Below are 22,623 nucleotides of genomic sequence, written 5' to 3'. Positions count from 1 at the left end.
ATCAACTGTGGGACCTTATATAGACAGGTGTGCGCCTTTCCAAATCATGTCCAGTCAATTGAATTTACCACAGGTGGACTCCAATCAAGTTGTAGAAACATCTCAAGGATGATCAATGGAAACAGGATGCACCTGAGCTCAATATCGAGTCTCATAGCAAAGGGTCTGAATACTTAAGTTAATACTTTTCTTTTGTATTTACATTTTTGGGGGAAAAACCTGCTTTCGCTTTGTCATTTTGGGGTATTGTGTGTAGATAGATTATTTTTATTCAATTTTAGAATAAGAATGTAACTTAACAACATGTGGAAAAAGGGGAAGGGATCTGAATACTTTCCAAATGCAGTGTAGGTGTAACCGGACTCAGAGATCAGTGTTGTAAGAGGAAGGTCATGGTCACACTGGTCTCTCATTAGGTCATTTTCTGCCTGTGCCTCTGCACTACTTCTCTACCCACTGATGTTCTCCACCACTTCACAGCTTTCCATGAGCTATGTGTGTTGAACTGTGTGTTTGTGTTTGTGGTTATAGCCATATGGGGCTGTATATTCATATATACAGTATTTATTTATGACTTTTAACATGATCATTAATTCATAAGGGTATGGCCTGAGGGTTTTGTTGACAAGTTTCAAGTACATTTCCTGTTTGCTCAAGCACAAACCATTTCGTTGCACCCTTTGAATCTGAGCTGCAGGTAAAGTATAAAGCTTCTGGCCTGAAACGGTACAGTGGAAACAGGCAGCTGGCGGGACCGGGAAACTCCTATCAGCTCCAATTCTCTTGAGAGGACTTGATGAAACGTTAATGTTTGAATTGAGACATGGCTTTGTGTGTTCCCGGCTCTGTCTTTGCTCAGTGCACGGTGACTGCAGTAGTGAAATATGGGCTGAGCTGTGATACACAGCAGAGAGCTGGACGATGACATCACTACTCAGCAGAACAATGTCATTTGGCTGAAGGAGCTCCAGCTCAGTGTTAATGTATAGTTTAGAGATGGATCTGTTTAGAATTGTGTGTTTATCCCACATAGCAAACCATCTGCAACAATGAGAATACATGTGATTCCTATAAAGCTGCTGACATGTTGCCTGGTCAGAGATTTTTATTAATCTCTTTAAGGTTCTGTGATATGACAAGAGTGATCTGACTGTAAACACACTGATTAACATTCCACTGGTTCTCTCTGTGGGGGTGCCTGCTCGGTTTTGTTTGACTTTGGCCTAGAGTTCTGATAGTTCCAACATAATCTTCCAAGCACCTCTGTTTTCAGTTTGAAAACCTCTAAAAGGGTTTTACTGTAATACTTTTCCATTGGTCAGTTTCAGCTGGCTCCTATTGATCCAGTATAGCAGTCTCTGATTGGTTAATCACAGCATTAAGTGATCGGACCAGTTGAAATGAGTATTAGCAATATGGCAGGTGCTCCACTTTGCCCTCTGGTAGGCTAGGTGAATTATCATCATATAGCTAATACCTCTCCAATCCTTTCAGAGCTATACGAAGTGCCTAGGGGTATAGGGGCAAGGGTTTCATGTTGTATTGGGTAACAGAAGATGAGGACATGCCATGTTGGTTTAGAGATGACCATTGACCACACGTTTGATATGAAATGTGATCCTCCTGCCTCTCTCAGTGTAAATAAACAGAGCTTTATCCCTCCATTCATAACCCTACTGACTCCTGAGGGGCCAGATTCAGAGGTGAGCCAGTCAGAGGGTCAGGTCAAAGGTCACTAGGGTGGACAGCTGCTGAAGAGCAGAGGTCACCAGGTACAGATGTTAGATGTTACTGGGGCCACAGTGATGCATTCTGGGTCCTCCACATTACCCCTCTACATCCATGTGTTTCCTAAACTCTGAACTTTAACCCTTTTTGTTTTTTTTGTACGTCATTCAGGGGGGAAGATTTCCCCAAAGTGCGAAAGTGATACTTTATTAGAAAAGCAATACCTTAAACTAGCAGATTTTACTGGTGGTTTACAATACACATACTGTCAATTATGTTCTGGTTTGGCCTCCACACCCAAGTTTCTCACACACCCACATACACTCTGTTAGGTGTCTCTATGTTTCTTTCTCACTCACACACACAAACATACTCATGCAGACATGTGCATTGAACCTGATCTGTACCTCCTTTTGTATCTCTGGGCACTAACTGTGTCCCGCCCACATGATAGCCCTTTTCCCAGGACCCCAACTTCCTGCATTCACCCTGTACCCTTGACAACTGATCCATAAATGGGTAGAGATTTCGCTATCAGTGAGTCTTGTCAAAGACTGACACCCAAACAAGAAGTCTTGCTATCTCTGTGCTTATTATTTAACTCTAAGCTTTCAAGTGTCAAAAATATTTCCCTGAAGTCAGACACACACCTAGATTGAGAAACACACACACACACACACAATAACACACCCACAGAGCGATAACTGCTTTTGAGTGACACCCAGACAGGCCTCTGAAAGGCACAGAGGAAATGGTCTTTGGTGAACTGATGAGGTGTGGAGACAGGAGTGATATTCTACAGCCCCTGTGAGCCAGTGCACTGATATATGTTCAAAGGGCTTTTCTGTGCCATGTTTTGCTTACGCTTTAGAGGATCCATGTGTTCCTTAGCGGATCCATGTGTTCCTTAGGGATCCATGTGTTCCTTAGGGATCCATGTGTTCCTTAGGGATCCATGTGTTCCTTAGAGGATCCATGTGTTCCTTAGAGGATCCATGTGTTCCTTAGGGATCCATGTGTTCCTTAGGGATCCATGTGTTCCTTAGGGATCCAAAAACAAAATAAAAAAAGATGTGTTCCTACGCTGGTCATTTCTTCCCTACTGCAGGTGCTGTACAACCTCTCATTTCATATCTTCATAAACTCACTGGGGGGCGGTGGGGTGTGAAGTGAGAGGATATGAGAGTGTGTGGGTGTTGGTACTTTTTTGGGATGCTAAATGCTATCCAGGTTTCTTCCATGTGTGAGAGAGTTAATTTGTGTTTCAGTATTTGTGTACAGTATACAGCAGGGGTAGGCAGCTAGATTCAGATGTTCAAATACAATAATTTCATTGAGACACGATTACATAATTATATTTTTTTTGGGGGGGGGATACTTGGGAATAGATTTCCAAAATTAAACTCCTTTTAGCTGAATCCTTGGTGAAAATACAGTTTGTAAAAATAAAGATTTGCGGGCCGCCTGTTGCCGACCCGTGGTAGACAGATTAGCTGTGTGTTGAGAGGTGATCTGTCTGTAAAGTGTGTGTTTGTCTGTGTGTCCCTGCAGGAGAAGCCATATAAATGCAGTGAGTGTAACAAGGCCTTCAGTCAGAAGAGAGGTCTGGACGAACACATGAGGACCCACACCGGAGAGAAACCCTTCCAGTGTGATGTGAGTCTCAAACCACCTAATTCTGGACTCTAACCATAACTCCAAGTGGTGTGTGTGTGTGTGTGTGTGTGTGTGTGTGTGCGTATGTTTATGTCCATGCATGTCTCTGTATGTGTGTGCTGATGCTCTGCTCAGCCAGACTGTGGCACGTGGCCAGATGTGGGTTAAAAGTCAATATGAGTAAGATAAAGATCTCTGGAGAGGCAGTCGGCTGATCTCACGTAAACACAGTGAGAGGATCAGAGGGAGAAATGACCCTCTGTTTATAATACCACAGGAGTAATAATGATTCTCAGAGAGAGAGAAACACGCGACCATGGATCCTGATGATGCTCTGGAAGAAACTTTTAAGACGAGTTAAAGTTTCTGGATCCCCCTCACTTTCCTCTAACCATGTCTGGAAATTGAAAACATCTTTCCTTCCACTCGTTTTATTTTGTTTCATGGAAGAACCACAATTGTGTCTTTTTAATCCTTAAGCCAATCAAATTTGCTGTTTCCTTCACCTTCAGAACTGTCTGACATGACGGGTCCTTTAAGCTCAAAATGCCTGGGTTAGCACTAGGGGGTTTGGGAAACGAAGGCTCTCAGTTAAGGCCATTTCTTTATTGTAATAATTTCCTGACCGTGTTGGAATTTAGTTGATGAAATACTTTGTTGATTCAGTATTAAATGTATTGAGCGTTATTTTTCTTTGGTATCTCCAGCCATCTGTGTGATGACGTGTATCACACATTTGATTAAACCGGGTTGATGACGTAATCACAGAAACACTCACTCTCTGCAGGTGGACTTTAGGGTACTTCTCCATGGTTTGTATTTTGAATGGAGGATACAGTATTTGAGTGTGAAGAAGACATGCTGGGAAGCCTGAGTCCATGTGGGGAACTGCTGTGCTCATGCCAATACAGGATTAATATGATTGATAGTTTGAGATGGAGTCATTTGTAGGGTGTAAAATGTATCATTTGTGATGGATGTTTAGTTTAATTTATTTCCTCCTTGCTTTACTGGGAAAATATGATTTCTGCCTTGAAGCCTTCTCTCATGTGATTGGTTCAATTAGCTGGCTGTACCCATAATAGGGATTTCATAGCTTAATATTCCTCTGCAGCATAGTCCTTTAGTTTAGGACTGAATTAATTCAACATGATCCGTCAGAGACCTACTAAAACAGAGATTTGTATGTACCGTATTTAAGGTGTGATAATTGCCATCTCTAACAGAGCTAACTAACACACTTCTCTTTCCTCTGCTCTCTGTAGGTGTGTGATCTGTCGTTCAGTCTGAAGAAGATGCTGAGCAGGCACAAACTGACCCACAACCCCAACAGGCCCATGGCAGAGTGCTCGCTGTGCCATAAGAAGTTCACCAGGAATGACTACCTCAAAGTGCACATGGAGAACGTTCACGGAGAGACCGAGGGCTAAGGAACCCATCTATTTGAGACAGTTTACTAAAGATAAAGAAACAGTATACTATATTTACAGTGTTATACATACAGGATGACTTGCTATGCATTTCATATGTAGCAATACGCAGTGTTTGTTGCTATTAAATACTGTATATGCAAATGCAGAATATGGAAAATATACATTTAAATATTGAAACAAATCCTGTACGTATGAGTTATGGAGTATGAACATTAGATATTACATTCACAGGGATTTTTGGATGAGGCACAAGACCCACACAGTTCTGATCTGCTTCCAAACTGCCATTTTGTCCCTGTTTGTAGTTTACATTCAATGTAATTTTGATATAAAAGTTTGGGATTGACATTTCCAGACAATGCAGCACAATATATTAACTAGCCTAGTTCAAAAAGTCTCTATCCCACTGTCTGCTTCTAGGTTCCCACCTCATGCCAACCATACAGTGCCTTTACCACCTCCGCTCAGGTGTCTTACTCTGCCACAACTATTGTGACCAGGTACAAACTTTCCAAAGAGTTTCCAAGCCAAAGATGTTTACCAAACACAGCCAGCCTACTCCCTTCCTCCAGCCCATGCATTGCCTGGAAATGCAATTCATTACCATTGTCAAAGTTACTGTTACGGTTTGACAAAAGAAGAATGTTTATGGTTATTTCATATTCTGAGGGACCAAGTAGTTTCTTTGTGTTTACACTCCTGTTTTTGTAATCCTGTATGTTAAATGGGAAATGTATTTAATGGATGGTGCAGTTATGTTTGTTTCTCTGTAGATTTTATATGACCAGACCATAGCCTTCCTGTATTCCACAGACTGTTACACATTCCCTCTCTTTTACTGTTCATCTCAAACTGTGAATATTTCACATCACACTTCCATGTTTTTACTTCATAAAAGCCTCATTACCTACAAAACAGACATTTACTCTGTTCATTCTAAGTGCGTGTTGGTTAACTGTTGACGTTGGGGTATTTCGGAAACGCTTTGAGAGTTGGTTAAAATTGTTGACTTTGTTGTTGTTAATTTAACCCCTATTCTTGGGTTGGCTGGGAGTCTGCTGGGAGCCTGAGGTAATTTAAGTGCTTTTTTCAGAGGCCACAGTCATCACTCTGATCACCACCTGATCTAAAGCCACCCACTAAAGAGTCTCTCTGATGTTTGCTCTACTCTCTGCTCTCTCTATAAAGGGACTCACTCGGACTCATTTCTCAAACTCATCCACTGCTGATGCTCCTGAAGGGCTCAAAGGCATTGGTTTGTAGGGTTTACCGAGTCTGTGAGAATCTCCTGAATGGCAGTTGGATGCTTGAGCTGGAAGTCTCTCTAAACTTGTCATCAAATAGGCTGCGGTGCTGTTGAAGTAGCTATAAATCCTGTCATGTTTGACAGTCAGTCTCCTCAAAATCACACTCCGGTTTATAAAACCAATAGTCGGTAGGTCTATTTTCTGTGTTTGGGTGCTTGTTTATGTGGATATGGTGTAAAATCAATCAATAAATCAATGTAGAAAACTAGTAACACCTATCCCCCCAGAGACTGATTAGGCCTATGCTGCTCTTGCTTTGCTAAACTCATGGGAGATCGTGGATATGGAATGAGACACATGTGTCTCTACAGGCGCATCTCCACCACTCACACACCCAGTGTCCCTGAGGACTGTGGTAGCTGGCTGTTCTGCAGGGTTCTCAGATCAGATGTGGCCATGTTAACCTCTACTCCCTCTGGAACTGATTTCACCACATGGCCGTCCAGGCAGGGCGTGGCTCAGCCTGCACACAGGGCCCTGGCCCACGCTCCCCACTGGTTCAGCTGTGCCCGGTGCCTGCCGCCTGTGCCCGCTGCCTGCTCTTAGTGGTCAGGCCTCAGGGCCGTGCTGACACTCTCAAACACAGTGGCATTTAAAGAAAAAAAATCTAAACAAAGTATGGCTGCTTTTTTCAGCTGTGGAATACTCCTTTCTTCCTACACCTCAACGCAGAGGGTTAATGGCTCTAAAAGATGTTGGCTATTCCCTTTTCTTGGGACAGCCCCCACCGCCACATACAGAGCATGCACACCGGGGCTCCCAGCGACTCAATGTGTTTCTAATTGCATGTTTTTACTGGAAGCCGGAGTTTCCTGCTGTTCCTCCCCATCTGAATATGGCCAGACTGGGCCCAGACCAGCGTCCACCCACTGCTCCCCGCACCAGTCAGCCACGCCCACCGCCCTGCTGAACCGCCATGGAGTGTCATTACCACGCCAGCCGGGGTTTACGGCAAAACCACAGTCACGCTGGGAATGATACGGACAAAGTTGTCTCAACACTGTGTTTGGCCGCTGTTGCCGTGGTAACAGATAGTCTGGAACACTTCCGTGACCAGGGGAATGCACAGTTGTTGGGTGCCCCGCGTGAAGGGTGCCATCCATGGGCATTTTATATGTATAGGGAGGGTGTGCGGGTCTATTCTGGGTGTCCGTTCCAACATTCCTGGACATTCCTTTAAAGCTGAGGGCCTGCGTCCATGGAAACCAAGGGAGTGGTACTCATGGGTAGCAACAAACCCTGATGACCAAAACCACTTAGAGGTCAAGAATTTGACAGTGAGTAACACGACACCAGCAGCAAAAAGAGTAATTGAAAAAAATGTAGTAAAAATAATTGAAAGTTATAGGTGGAGAGAATAAAAAACAGGTTGAAGTTAAAGAACAGATTAGAAGTGAAACATCTCTGGTTTTACCTCACAGCCTCTGCTGGTTTAAGAAAGCATTGCAGCAATACAAACTCATCACACTAGTATGAATCTGTCCTTGTGTGTGTACGTGCGTGCGTGTGTATGTGCTTGCACATTTGCTTGTAATCCAAATCCTCTGACATAATTCAGCCCAGTATCACAAGCATGTTGCATTTCAGTGATGGTCTTGAAAAGGAAAGGAATAGGGGTTTCTCACATTGTTTGAGAAGATGCAGATATTGTGTCCTTATTGTTTACCCTGTATCTGCCAGGATGTGATTTGAACAAGTTGTCTCAGACTCCAGGCTGAAGCTGGGGCTCGTGAGAAACGCAATGAATGTGACAATGTACAGAGAACAAATCTGAACAGGCATTGTCCCAAAACAGAATGTTAAAGTTCAAGAATTTCAGCTTATATACACAACTGTTTTCCCTGTTCTGTCACATACTATGTTCCTTCTGAGCAGTAACTGTATTTGAGGCCTGGGGTCTACACAGGCTCTAACCAATATCTGGCAAATGTGTTGAGGTTTCTCTTGATCCAACAAACTCTTCCCCTCTTTTTCTCACAGTGGAGAGAGGGAGATGATGAAAGAGGAGAATTGGACAGAGGCAGGATGAGAGAAAAGCAAAATAGCACAGAAAACCTGGATGTTGATAATGAATGTTGGAAGAGTAAAAGGCATCATTCAGTAAGTCCACCTCTATAGCCCCAGTGGTCTTCAGTCCTGTCATCAGGTGCATTGCGCCTGCCTTCACCGTCCAGTGTCATTAGTGACCACAGCCCTGTCTGCACCTTACAGGCTGTTGACTGGGCAACACTTGGGAAATGTAGTCAAGCACACTACTGACTTGCCTAGTTAAATAAAGGATAAATCATTAAAATTACAAACAATTATACCTAAAGAAAAGGAAAATCTCCACTAACTCAACTTTATTCATTTTACACTAACAAAGACATATGTGTCCTTCAAGATGAGATCTTTGTGGAGAAAACGACATACAGTATATAGATACAATGACAAGGGTTCCGACATCACATACCACCTAAAACGATTTAAGTTTCTCCATCCAAAATGTCCTTAACAACAAATCCACTACTTGAACAGAAGATCCTATCAAATTCTGACCGGCTGCCAAGGTTCGTTGTAGCTCAGGAAACTAGAAACAAATGTCAAGAGCCGCTGCATAATCTAATTCAACGCGTTCTTTAATTCATTTTGAATGCTGCTGCTGTGTAGTGGATGGCTCTCCTCTTTAAACCAGAGCCATCTTTCAGGAATCCCCTTCTTATTCCCTTTCCACCGAGGTTCACTCATAGCTGTTCTGGGATTTATCGCTAGGTGATTGGTGATGACAGAGATGTCTTAAATGGTCTAGTCAAAACATTTGTGTGAACGTGATGAGAGATCCACCATATTTCTTCTCTTTTGCTTTGGTCAGACAGTTACTCGTCCCTTTACCTTCCTCTTCCCTCTCTCTCTCTTTCTGCTTCTCTGCCCTCCCAAAACTGCCTTTTAGGGTTTGGCTACATTGAAATGCCCAACACAAATCTCCTAAGAACACACACAGAGACATACACTGAGGCCCTTGGGCTCACTCACCCATACAGACATGCACAATAGCACTGGTAAATGTAGTCCTTGACTGACTCATGCCATTTGTGCCTTGATACATCATCAACTCAGGAGCGGACACAAACAAATACATGTCATGTTGTGTAGTAAACTACACATATAGGGTTGTTGTTGTTTGAGAGTGGCATGAATGAAAATGTAGAGAGTTGTATGTTAACACTGACAATGCTGTAGTTGTCCCTTTGCAGGAGGAAGTTCTCTTTTTCGATTTGTTTTTGTGTTTGAAAGTTAGCTGGTTTCACAGAATCCCACGTGAGAGAAATTGAGAAACTTAACACCAGACTGAAGGTTTGTTTCAGAGCAGAGAAAAGCGACCCTGGGATACACACCTTTCATGTGCTGAAAACACACACACGCAGGCAAGTATTTACGCATAAACACACACACACAGAGCTGTGACTTAGATGCTGAGAATGGCCTCCAGTGTCTCTGTCCTTTATGCGTGGCGTGAAGGTGAGGTGAGACAGGGTCTCTGTCCTTTATGCGTGGCGTGAAGGTGAGGTGAGACAGGGTCTCTGTCCTTTATGCGTGGCGTGAAGGTGAGGTGAGACAGGGTCTCTGTCCTTTATGCGTGGCGTGAAGGTGAGGTGAGACAGGGTCTCTGTCCTTTATGCGTGGCGTGAAGGTGAGGTGAGACAGGGTCTCTGTCCTTTATGCGTGGCGTGAAGGTGAGGTGAGACAGGGTCTCTGTCCTTTATGCGTGGCGTGAAGGTGAGGTGAGACAGGGTCTCTGTCCTTTATGCGTGGCGTGAAGGTGAGGTGAGACAGGGCCTCTGTCTGAGCTCTTTACATTTACATTTAAGTCATTTAGCAGACGCTCTTATCCAGAGCGACTTACAAATTGGGCACGCACATTAGGAACCTGCTACTCCCAACACACACAGGCAGACACATACTGAACTGAATGGTAATTCCCCCAGCATACAGGGACATCATGCAAGGGGAGTGACTCTGCTGTCAGAATGAACACCTGACTGGGCCAAAACACATCTATCTTTCACAGGAAGTTATTGGTCAAACAAATGTAATGGATCCAGTGTTCCTGTCTTGTTGTTTGAGCCATTTAACTGTGACCGTATCTGTCTAACATATTCAAACACAGTTCTCACACGATTCACATAAACATAAATGCACACACACACACACACACACTCGTGCAGACACGCACAAACACACGGTAACAGCTACTGTGGAGTGGAGACAGATGAGCAAGGCTGAGGTCCTGCTTCATAAAAGATGCCTCACTCCCACACACATTGTGGCTTCAGTGCTTTGCAAACACAGCCTGCCTCTGTTGCACTGAGAGCTGCTTGTCTAAACACACACACACATACTCTCATGTGTACTCTATGTGCTCAGTGCTGTTTATTCTGGGGAAATCAAGGGGGACATGACATTGTGACGCCAGTATCGTCACATCAGATGTGCGTTGGCTGCCCCATACTCAATATTCTTCTTTAGCCGCCATATTGAAATTGGGGCCAAATCCATGTTGGCCCCTGGACATAATTCAAAGACTATGAACTAAAGATGCCAAACCAACTGAGAGACTTTCAACAGTAAATGGCTGTCACCTGTTTATTACACTCCAACTAAAGATAGCAGTACTACAAAAGACAGCACTATAACAGTACTACAAAAGAGAGCACTATAACAGTACAACAAAAGAGAGCACTATAACAGTACAACAAAAGAGAGCACTATAGCAGTACTACAAAAGAGAGCACTATAGCAGTACTACAAAAGAGAGCACTATAGCAGTACTACAAAAGAGAGCACTATAACAGTACTACAAAAGAGAGCACTATAACAGTACTACAAAAGAGAGCACTATAACAGTACAACAAAAGAGAGCACTATAACAGTACTACAAAAGAGAGCACTATAACAGTACTACAAAAGAGAGCACTATAACAGTACTACAAAAGAGAGCACTATAACAGTACTACAAAAGAGAGCACTATAACAGTACAACAAAAGAGAGCACTATAACAGTACAACAAGACAGCACTATAACAGTACTACAAAAGAGAGCACTATAGCAGTACTACAAAAGAGAGCACTATAACAGTACTACAAAAGAGAGCACTATAACAGTACTACAAAAGAGAGCACTATAACAGTACTACAAAAGAGAGCACTATAGCAGTACTACAAAAGAGAGCACTATAGCAGTACTACAAAAGAGAGCACTATAGCAGTACTACAAAAGAGAGCACTATAACAGTACTACAAAAGAGATCACTATAACAGTACTACAAAAGAGATCACTATAACAGTACTACAAAAGAGAGCACTATAACAGTACTACAAAAGAGAGCACTATAGCAGTACTACAAAAGAGAGCACTATAGCAGTACTACAAAAGAGAGCACTATAACAGTACTACAAAAGAGAGCACTATAACAGTACAACAAGACAGCACTATAACAGTACTACAAAAGAGAGCACTATAACAGTACTACAAAAGAGAGCACTATAACAGTACAACAAAAGACAGCACTATAACAGTACTACAAAAGAGAGCACTATAACAGTACTACAAAAGAGAGCACTATAACAGTACAACAAAAGACAGCACTATAACAGTACTACAAAAGAGAGCACTATAACAGTACTACAAAAGAGAGCACTATAACAGTACTACAAAAGAGAGCACTATAACAGTACTACAAAAGAGAGCACTATAACAGTACTACAAAAGAGAGCACTATAACAGTACTACAAAAGAGAGCACTATAACAGTACTACAAAAGAGAGCACTATAACAGTACTACAAAAGAGAGTACTATAACAGTACTACAAGAGAGCACTATAACAGTACAACAAGAGAGCACTATAACAGTACAACAAGACAGCACTATAACAGTACAACAAGACAGCACTATAACAGTACAACAAGACAGCACTATAACAGTACTACAAAAGAGAGCACTATAACAGTACAACAAGACAGCACTATAACAGTACTACAAAAGAGAGCACTATAACAGTACTACAAAAGAGAGCACTATAACAGTACTACAAAAGAGAGCACTATAACAGTACTACAAAAGAGAGCACTATGGCAGTACTACAAAAGAGAGCACTATAACAGTACAACAAAAGAGAGCACTATAACAGTACTACAAAAGAGAGCACTATAACAGTACTACAAAAGAGAGCACTATAGCAGTACTACAAAAGAGAGCACTATAACAGTACTACAAAAGAGAGCACTATAACAGTACTACAAAAGAGAGCACTATAACAGTACAACAAGACAGCACTATAACAGTACTACAAAAGAGAGCACTATAACAGTACTACAAAAGAGAGCACTATAGCAGTACTACAAAAGAGAGCACTATAACAGTACTACAAAAGAGAGCACTATAACAGTACTACAAAAGAGAGCACTATAACAGTACTACAAAAGAGAGCACTATAACAGTACTACAAAAGAGAGCACTATAACAGTACTACAAAAGAGAGCACTATAACAGTACTACAAAAGAGAGCACTATAACAGTACTACAAAAGAGAGCACTATAACAGTACAACAAGACAGCACTATAACAGTACAACAAGACAGCACTATAACAGTACAACAAGACAGCACTATAACAGTACTACAAAAGAGAGCACTATAACAGTACAACAAGACAGCACTATAACAGTACTACAAAAGAGAGCACTATAACAGTACTACAAAAGAGAGCACTATAACAGTACTACAAAAGAGAGCACTATAACAGTACTACAAAAGAGAGCACTATGGCAGTACTACAAAAGAGAGCACTATAACAGTACAACAAAAGAGAGCACTATAACAGTACTACAAAAGAGAGCACTATAACAGTACTACAAAAGAGAGCACTATAGCAGTACTACAAAAGAGAGCACTATAACAGTACTACAAAAGAGAGCACTATAACAGTACTACAAAAGAGAGCACTATAACAGTACAACAAGACAGCACTATAACAGTACTACAAAAGAGAGCACTATAACAGTACTACAAAAGAGAGCACTATAGCAGTACTACAAAAGAGAGCACTATAACAGTACTACAAAAGAGAGCACTATAACAGTACTACAAAAGAGAGCACTATAACAGTACTACAAAAGAGAGCACTATAACAGTACTACAAAAGAGAGCACTATAACAGTACTACAAAAGAGAGCACTATAGCAGTACTACAAAAGAGAGCACTATAGCAGTACTACAAAAGAGAGCACTATAGCAGTACTACAAAAGAGAGCACTATAACAGTACTACAAAAGAGAGCACTATAACAGTACTACAAAAGAGAGCACTATAACAGTACTACAAAAGAGAGCACTATAGCAGTACTACAAAAGACAGCACTATAACAGTACTACGATTGTTATAGTGCTGTCTAGCTGTCTAACAAAAGACAGCACTATAACAGTACTACAAAAGAGAGCACTATAACAGTACAACAAAAGAGAGCACTATAACAGTACAACAAAAGAGAGCACTATAACAGTACAACAAAAGAGAGCACTATAACAGTACAACAAAAGAGAGCACTATAACAGTACAACAAAAGAGAGCACTATAACAGTACAACAAAAGAGAGCACTATAACAGTACAACAAAAGAGCACTATAACAGTACAACAAAAGAGCACTATAACAGTACTACAAAAGAGAGCACTATAACAGTACTACAAAAGAGAGCACTATAACAGTACTACAAAAGAGAGCACTATAACAGTACTACAAAAGACAGCACTATAACAGTACAACAAAAGAGAGCACTATAACAGTACAACAAAAGAGAGCACTATAACAGTACTACAAAAGAGAGCACTATAACAGTACTACAAAAGAGAGCACTATAACTGTACTACGAAAGACACCACTATAACAGTACTACAAAAGACAGCACTATAACAGTACTACAAAAGACAGCACTATAACAGTACAACAAAAGACAGCACTATAACAGTACAACAAAAGACAGCACTATAACAGTACAACAAAAGACAGCACTATAACAGTACTACAACAAACAGCACTATAACAGTACAACAAAAGACAGCACTATAACAGTACAACAAAAGACAGCACTATAACAGTACAACAAAAGACAGCACTATAACAGTACAACAAAAGACAGCACTATAACAGTACAACAAGACAGCACTATAACAGTACTACAAAAGACAGCACTATAACAGTACAACAAAAGACAGCACTATAAGAGTACTATGAAAGACAGCACTATAACAGTACTACGAAAGACAGCACTATAACAGTACTACGAAAGACATCACTATAACAGTACAGCAAAAGACATCACTATAACAGTACAACAAAAGACAGCACTATAACAGTACAGCAAAAGACAGCACTATAACAGTACAGCAAAAGACAGCACTATAACAGTACAGTAGAAAGGTAATTCTCTCACAGTACATTGAGGTCTAAAAACAGCAGCAGCACACGTGAATGAGATCAGATAGTGCTCTCCCTTACTGCCTCTGTTACTTCCATAGTGAGCAGGATTCATGAGACAGAGACAGAGAGAGGCTGACCTGGGGACAGAGTGGCCGGGCCCCTCGCACAACCATCCATTATCCCCTTGTTATAAATACAAACTTTGTCCACACTCATCAACTGGAAGATGTGGAAAATATCAAGCTTCTGTGTACTGTAAACCACAGTCAATAGCATCATGTGAATCATGTTGGCAAGGAAGGAAAGAATGACACAGAGCACAATGAAGGGTTTAAATACAGACAAAAACATGAAACTATTAAATACAGACAAAAACATGAAACTGTTGTTTGTGTTCATCAGATAGATAGACGACAACATTGAATCTGAAAACAAATGAAAGACGCCCTGATCCCATCCTCAGGTTTCAGCGTGTGTGACAGACCATCTATGTCCTTGATAAGGTGGTGTAGACCAGGGCTCTGACCGTTTATGTCTATGTCCTTGAGATAGTCTTTGATGAGGTGGTGTAGACCAGGGCTCTGTGTCTAAACCCCAAACGCTCTGCTTCAATAACTCACAATGTTGTGTTTGTAGGACTTTCCGCTTGTTTCTCCCCGTGAATGTGGGCAACCCATATATTTAACCTCTGCAGCAAACCTTTACTATCGCTGATCTCACATCTCTCGATCCCACCACTCAGTTTAAACTGATACCATCACCAGTTTACTCATGCACAACACAACTGTGGACCGCTCACACTGGGCAGCGCTATGCCACTCTAAGAACCATTTTGATCAGAGCCATTTCAAATTGAATGTTCTTCACGGCCAATGAGCAGCGAGCGCCTCCTCCCAAACTCCATTAAGCATGAGCATTTATCAGCTCTGAACATCGCTGGCCACAGGTGTGTTCTGACCCACCAACCAGGGCTCCAGGGGGAGGCCGGGCGGCCCACCAACCAGGGCTCCAGGGGGAGGCCGGGCAGCCCACCAACCAGGGCTCCAGGGGGCGGCCGGGCGACCCACCAACCAGGGCTCCAGGGGGAGGCCGGGCGGCCCACCAACCAGGGCTCCAGGGGGAGGCCGGGCGGCCCACCAACCAGGGCTCCAGGGGGAGGCCGAGCGGCCCACCAACCAGGGCTCCAGGGGGCGGCCGAGCGGCCCACCAACCAGGGCTCCAGGGGGGAGAGGTAATAGGACAGGGCTGTACAATTCAATGCTGTGGCCTCAGGGCTCGGGGCTTGAAGGCCTATATTCTAGGTGGAGTATTTACACTGAAGATGTATACTGTAGGCTGATGATACAAGATAAGTACATTAAAGAATATCAGCACCCACAATCTAACTTGCGGCTGCTGGTTCTCATAACCTCACATGTAACTCTGTAAACAATTTCTGTGAAGTTAACTTACATAATTCAAAACCGATTCTGATCTATGAATCCTTAGCCTAATGATACAAATTATATTCAGGTAAACAATTCAACAATCTAATCAAAAACCTTCCATAATGCACTGTTATGTTCTACATAGGCGGAGGCAGCACTACAGTGGGTTTGAGGCTGCATGGCGTTTTCTTTCATTCTTCTGGGTGGAACAACCCACTACTTAACAGAGACTGTTGTGATTTATAACATTCGGCAAAGAGTTTATTTCCAATAAATCTCTCACTCCATAACACGTTTGTTTAAGATGGAGTTGTGTGGCTTTTCAAAGCTGCTGAAAAGTCATAACTTATCTGCTGACGTACATATTGTTCTATTTGCGTTCGCTACTTTTCACGTGTCCTCGCTGCGTCTAAGATAACTCAACTCTCGATGGCAGCTGAGCACATTTGTTAAGGATTAACATTCATTTAACAGATTTTCTAAATAGTTTATCTTCAAAGCTTTGCCAGTTAGTTTCAGTAGCCTCTTCACTCGGGCTCTACTGCTGTGGAAGTAAACATGACTTTAAATTGTAGTTTATGCTTATATCACTGAGCTTTAACTCTAAATACCAACATGGTTTTCTTTCCCCCACCTGTTTGGGTAATTGAGATGGGCTTCAGAGAGGTCTTGTTTACAGTTGGATCATCATGGTGAGGTGCTGTGTTTAGAACGGAGAGCACGCTCTACCCCAGGTCACCTCCTCTGACGCTTTTGATTCTCCCTCTTTGTTCTGAGATCTGAAATGTGTTACAGTTTGAGTTTCATTAAAAGCATATCCTGAAAGTGGATCCGGCCCTTTGTACATCAACAGTAACTATGTACAATCAAACTGGAAGCAGACTGGCCTCTTCTGGGGGATGGTACATCAGTGGTGTGTGTGTCAGGACCCCGAAGTCCTAACATTTCACCCGAATGTTCTGAAAACGAAGGAAAACAATAACTTTGAGAAGTCAGGACTTTTTTCAGATCCTGAATTTGTTTAAATGCTATTTTAAGCTTAAAGGTTAGGTTTAGGGTTAAGGTTAAGGTTAGGGCTAAGGTTTAGGGTTAGGTTTAGGGTTAAGGTTAAGGTTAAGGTTAAGGTTAAGGTTAGGGTTAGGTTGAGGGTTAGGTTGAGGGTTAGGTTAGGGCTAAGGTTAGGTTTATGGTTAGGATAAGGGTTAGTATTAGGGTTAGGTTTAGGTTTAGTGGCTAGCGAAAACAGTTTTTACACTCCAAAAAGTCCATTCCAAAAAAGTGTGTGTGTGTGTCTCAGTGCCTAGGAGTCAATCTAGACCAGTGTCACTTTCTCCTTTGAAACAATATCCTACTCTAACATGGCCTAGTGTTATGCTGGTGAATGAGGACCCAAAAGCGACTTAATAGAAACAGAGTCTTTATTCCAGTCTTAAACAAAAAACGATACTCCTGGATATTATCTTAGGTAAATCCAAAACAGGAAAACTGAAATCCTCTCGTCAGTAGAGAGGGACGACTGGAGACGCGACCACAGACTGCAGGTCGCTTCGGGAAGGCACAGGCCGTAGCTGACATAAACACCTGCTCACACGCAGCATCTGAAGAAGGCAAAAACACGACAGGGCGGAACAAGGACACAGAACAGCAAACATCAAACAAGGATCCGACAAGGACAGAAGCGGAAAACAGAGGGAGAAATAGGGACTCTAATCAGAGGGCAAAATAGGGGACAGGTGTGAAAGATTAAATGAGGTAGTTAGGAGAATGAGGAACAGCTGGGAGCAGGAACGGAACGATAGAGAGAGAGAGCGAGAGAGGGAGAGAGGGAGGGGGAGAGAGAGGGATAGAAAGAGGGAAAGAACCTAATAAGACCAGCAGAGGGAAACGAATAGAAGGGAAGCACAGGGACAAGACATGATAATCAATGACAAAACATGACAGCCTAGTGGCTACACATTTATTCAGTGTGCATGACACTGATATTGCTATGTTGTATGTAGGAAAGGTTGGCTTTACTTAGGTTGCAGCCACACCTGTAGAAAGCAAATGGCATTAAAGGGTTGATTCTAAACAACTGTGCTAAACACTTTTTTTGGGTGCAGACCCAGATTTCCCAAAATGCCCTACCTTTGAAAACTTGAGGTGGTGAATAACAGAATGACTTCAATTGACTTGACTGCTGTTGTGGAGGTCTTGGTTTCCCTCTTCACATCACAGGAGCACAACCCACCCATGGGAAAGCAGAGCAAATAAATGTCTATGAGAATGTCTATGTATCAAACACACAGAAGAGCTTCCAGATGTGACATGTCATCATCAAGGACATCCAATGACGGGGGGGATGAGTGACAGGCTCTCAAAAGTGGACTGAAACATCACTCAGGCAGAGAGAAAAATAATCGCCTCTTCAATGGCAACCTGTGTGTGTATCTATCAACACAAGGGCATGTTTCAGTGTTTAAGTGCACCGATTGAGTCTGGTATGTGTGCCCTGTTTTGGTAGGTGATAATGTTTATTTTATGGATAACACCAGTGTGCGTGCATGTGTGTGTGTGTGTGTGAGGTCCAATTGGAGACCCCTCACTCAGCCCTGTAGCCATGGCACAGAGACTCTTGCATCTCTTGAAATCACCTTCATGTGGAGTGACTTTTTGCACCGCTGGCGACAAGGCAATCCCACTCTTTATTTCGGGGGAATTCCAACCTGAGTGAAGCGTGCATAAACGGAACAGCATTCCATTTTGATGCACTTTTCTCTCTACGTGTATTCTAACCTTGAACTTGTGCATGAGAATAACATGCTATTCAGCCGCTATTCCTTTGGGGTGGATATCAAAGAAATGAAGGTGTGGTGGAGGTGTGTTTACAAATACGCCATATTCTGACCTTGACTTAATTCATAATTCCACCTCCTTTCAAAGTGTAACAACATACACTACATGACCAAAAGTACGTGACTCGTCGAACATCTCATTCCAAAATCATGGGCATTAATATGGAGTTGGTCCCCCTTTGCTGCTATAACAGCCTCCACTCCTCTGGGAAGGCTTTCCACTAGGCTTTCCATTCAGCCACAAGAGCATTAGTGAGGTTGGGCACTGATGTTGGGCGATTAGGCCTGGCTCGCAGTCGGTGTTCCAATTTATCCCAAAGGTTTCCGATGGGGTTGCGGTCAGAGCTCTGTGCAGGCCAGTCAAGTTCTTACACACAGATCTCGACAAACCATTCTGTATGGACCTCAAGTTGCCACAAAGTTGGAAGCACAGAACTGTCTAGAATGTCATTGTATGCTATAGCGTTAACATTTCCTTTCACTAGAACTAAGAGGCCTGAACCATGAAAACAGCCCCAGACCATTATTCCTTCTCCTCCTAACTTTAGTTGGCACTATGCATTCGGGCAGATAGCATTCTCCTGACCTCCACCAAATCCAGATTCGTCTGTCGGACTGCCAGATGGTGAAGCGTGATTCATCACTTCAAAGAACGCGTTTCCACTGCTCCAGAGTCTAATGGTGGCGAGCTTTACACCACTCCAGCCGATGATTGGCATTGCGCATGGTGATCTCAGGCTTGTGTGTGGCTGCTCCGTCATGGAAACCCATTTCATGAAGCTCCAGATGAACAGTTCTTGTGCTGACGTTGTTTGTTGTTTGTGCTGACGTCCTCGGTTTGCAACTCGGTAGTGAGTGTTGCAACCGAGGACAGACGATTTGTGGTTGGTGATAATGTTTGTTTTTATGGATAACACCAGTGTGTGTGTGTGCGCGTGCGTGCGTCCGTGTGTGTGTCAGGACAGCCCCGTATCCTGGAGACAAGAGGCCAAAACAGTTCAGCTCAGATTTAGCACCAGCCTTAACCTCACTAGGGTATGTGGGACGGTAGCGTCCCACCTCGTCAACAGCCAGTGAAACTGCAGGGCGCCAAATTCACACAACAGAAATCCCATAATTAAAATTCCTCAAACATACAAGTATTTTACACCATTTTAAAGATACACTTGTTGTAAATCCAGCCACAGTGTCCGATTTCAAAAAGGCTTTACGACGAAAGCACACCAAACGATTATGTTAGGTCAGCGCCAAGTCACAGAAAAACAGACATTTTTCCAGCCAAAGAGAGGAGTCACAAAAAGCAGAAATAGAGATAAAATTCATCACTAACCTTTGATGATCTTCATCAGATGACACTCATAGGACTTCATGTTACACAATACATGTATGTTTTGTTCGGTAAAGTTCATATTTATAACCAAAAATCTGAGTTTACATTGGCGCGTTATGTTCAGTAGTTCCAAAACATCCGGTGATTTTGCAGAGAGCCACATCAATATTCAGAAATACTCATAATAAACATTGCTAAAAGATACAACTGTTATGCATGGAATTTTAGATCCACTTCTCCTTAATGCAACCGCTGTGTCAGATTTAAAAAAACTTTAAGGAAAATGCACACCATGCAATAATCTGAGTACAGCGCTCAGAGCCCAAACAACCCAAACAGATATCCGCCATGTTGTGTAGTCAACAGAAGTCAGAAATAGCATTATAAATATTCACTTACCTTTGATGATCTTCATCAGATTGCACTCGCAGGAATCCCAGTTCCACAATAAATGTTTGTTTTGTTCGATAATGTCCATCATTTATGTCCAAATACCTCCTTTTTGTTAGCGCGTTTAGCACAGTAATCAAAATTCATGAGGCGCGATCACTAGGTGCAGACGAAAAGTCTAAAAGTTCCGTTACAGTCCGTAGAAGCATGTCAAACGATGTATAGAATCAATCTTTAGGATGTTTTTAACATAAATCTTCAATAATGTTCCAACCGGAGAATTCCTTTGCTAACTATCACGTGAATGCGCATGGTCAGCTCGTGGCTCTCTGGCAGACCAATGACTCAATCCACCCACTTCACAGTAGAAGCAACAAACAAGGTTCTAAAGACTGTTGACATCTAGTGGAAGCCTTAGGAAGTGCAATATGACCCCATAGACACTGTGTATTCGATAGGCAAAGAGTTGAAAAACTACAAACCTCAGATTTCCCACTTCCTGGTTGGATTTTTTCTCAGGTTTTTGCCTGCCATTTGAGTTCTGTTATACTCACAGACATCATTCAAACAGTTTTAGAAACTTCAGAGTGTTTTCTATCCAAATCTACTAATGATATGCATATTCTAGATTTCATGGCTGAGTAGCAGGCAGTTTAATATGGGCACGCTTTTCATCCAAAATTCCCAATGCTGCCCCCTACCCAAGATAAGTTTTTTAACTATTCTGAAGTAATTATGAGACACTAAGGGCCCGATTCAGATTTTACGCCTTTCCTACGCAGGCCTTTCCTACGCACTTTTCAGTAATTGGCATTCAGACTTACCTTATGCAGGTGTGTAATGGACTTTTCAGGTGTGGTTGCATTGTGTTTGCTGAATAAATGTAATTCAACCTCTGAAAACCGTCCCACTTGCTGGCCAACAGATTTTCTCATGGAGTTTATTCAATAAGGGTTTTAGTGCATTTATCTAAAGCCATCTCTTTAAATACAGTATACCTTTAATTTGAATTTTCTCAACAGACTCACTAGAATATACACTGAGTGTACAAAACATTAGGAACATCTGCTCTGTCCATGACAAACTGACCAGGTGAATCAAATCAAAATCAAATCAAATCCATGTGAAAGCTATGATCCCTTATTAATGTCACCTGTTAAATCCACTTCAATCTGTGTAGATGAAGGGGAGGAGACAGGTTGAGACAATTGAACCATTGGATTCTGTATGTGTGCCCTTCAGAGGGTGAATGGGCAAGACAAAATATTTAAGTGCCTTTGAACAGGTTATGGTAGTAGGTGCCAGGCGCACCGGTTTGAGGGTGTGAAGAACTGCAACACTGCTGGGTTTTTCACTCTCAACAGTTTCTCGTGTGTATCAAGAATGGTCCACCACCCAATTGACTTCCAGCGAACTTGGAGCCAGCATCCCGGTGGAAAGTTTTTGACACCTTGTAGTCAATGCCCGACAAATTGAGGCTGTTCTGAGGGCAAATGGGGGTGCAACTCAATATTAGGAAGGTGTTCCTAATGTTTTGTACACTCAGTGTATATCGAGAGAATGGGTTCAGCATAGGGATCAATGAAAGAAAGCCATCTAAATACACGCATATTCATCTCCTTTTCAGCACCAATTGTAGGCTACTGCAGTAAAGTGAGTTATTATGCATGTTGGTATTATTGACGGTGGCTACCGACAGTGGCTAATATTTAATATGATAGAAATTATTTTTTTAAATACTGAAAAGTCCAGGCATATAATTAAAACATTCTAGAGTGCATACATCAACTTGGTAAGTAAGGCACTAATGTCAGTGCTCTCAGGTTTCCATAGAATACAGCCTCGGCTTGGGTCTCCAAATTTCAGCCTTGCAAATTCTGAAGCCATAGGCCTAGAATTACAATTCTGAATAACGACACAGCTATTTCTACTTTACTTTGTGAAAAAGAGGCCGAAATACCTGTCATGTCGACATGTTTTTCCGTTTGCTGAAATATGACTAGTTTCACATTGTCTCCAGCGATCATAAGACAGATCTGAAACAATTGTCATTTATATTTACAA

At 42.2% G+C, this 22,623-nt stretch overlaps 1 protein-coding gene across 1 annotated transcript in view; it reads left to right on the top strand.

Annotated features, from left to right (window-relative positions):
• LOC139541276 (PR domain zinc finger protein 5-like) overlaps positions 1 to 5,732 on the top strand; it is a 54,325-nt gene extending 48,593 nt beyond the window's left edge. The window contains exons 15-16 of the mRNA XM_071345738.1: positions 3,280 to 3,384; positions 4,650 to 5,732. Of these exons, the coding sequence (XP_071201839.1) occupies positions 3,280 to 3,384; positions 4,650 to 4,814 (270 nt within the window). The 3' untranslated portion in view covers positions 4,815 to 5,732. The remainder of the gene's footprint in view (positions 1 to 3,279; positions 3,385 to 4,649) is intronic.
• The last annotated feature ends 16,891 nt before the right edge of the window (positions 5,733 to 22,623 follow it).

The sequence above is a fragment of the Salvelinus alpinus genome, chromosome 16 (assembly GCF_045679555.1).
Source record: "Salvelinus alpinus chromosome 16, SLU_Salpinus.1, whole genome shotgun sequence".
NCBI classification, from domain to species: domain Eukaryota; kingdom Metazoa; phylum Chordata; class Actinopteri; order Salmoniformes; family Salmonidae; genus Salvelinus; species Salvelinus alpinus.
The sequence above is the reverse complement of the archived record's forward strand: the minus strand, read 5'-3'. Positions and strand labels throughout refer to the sequence as shown.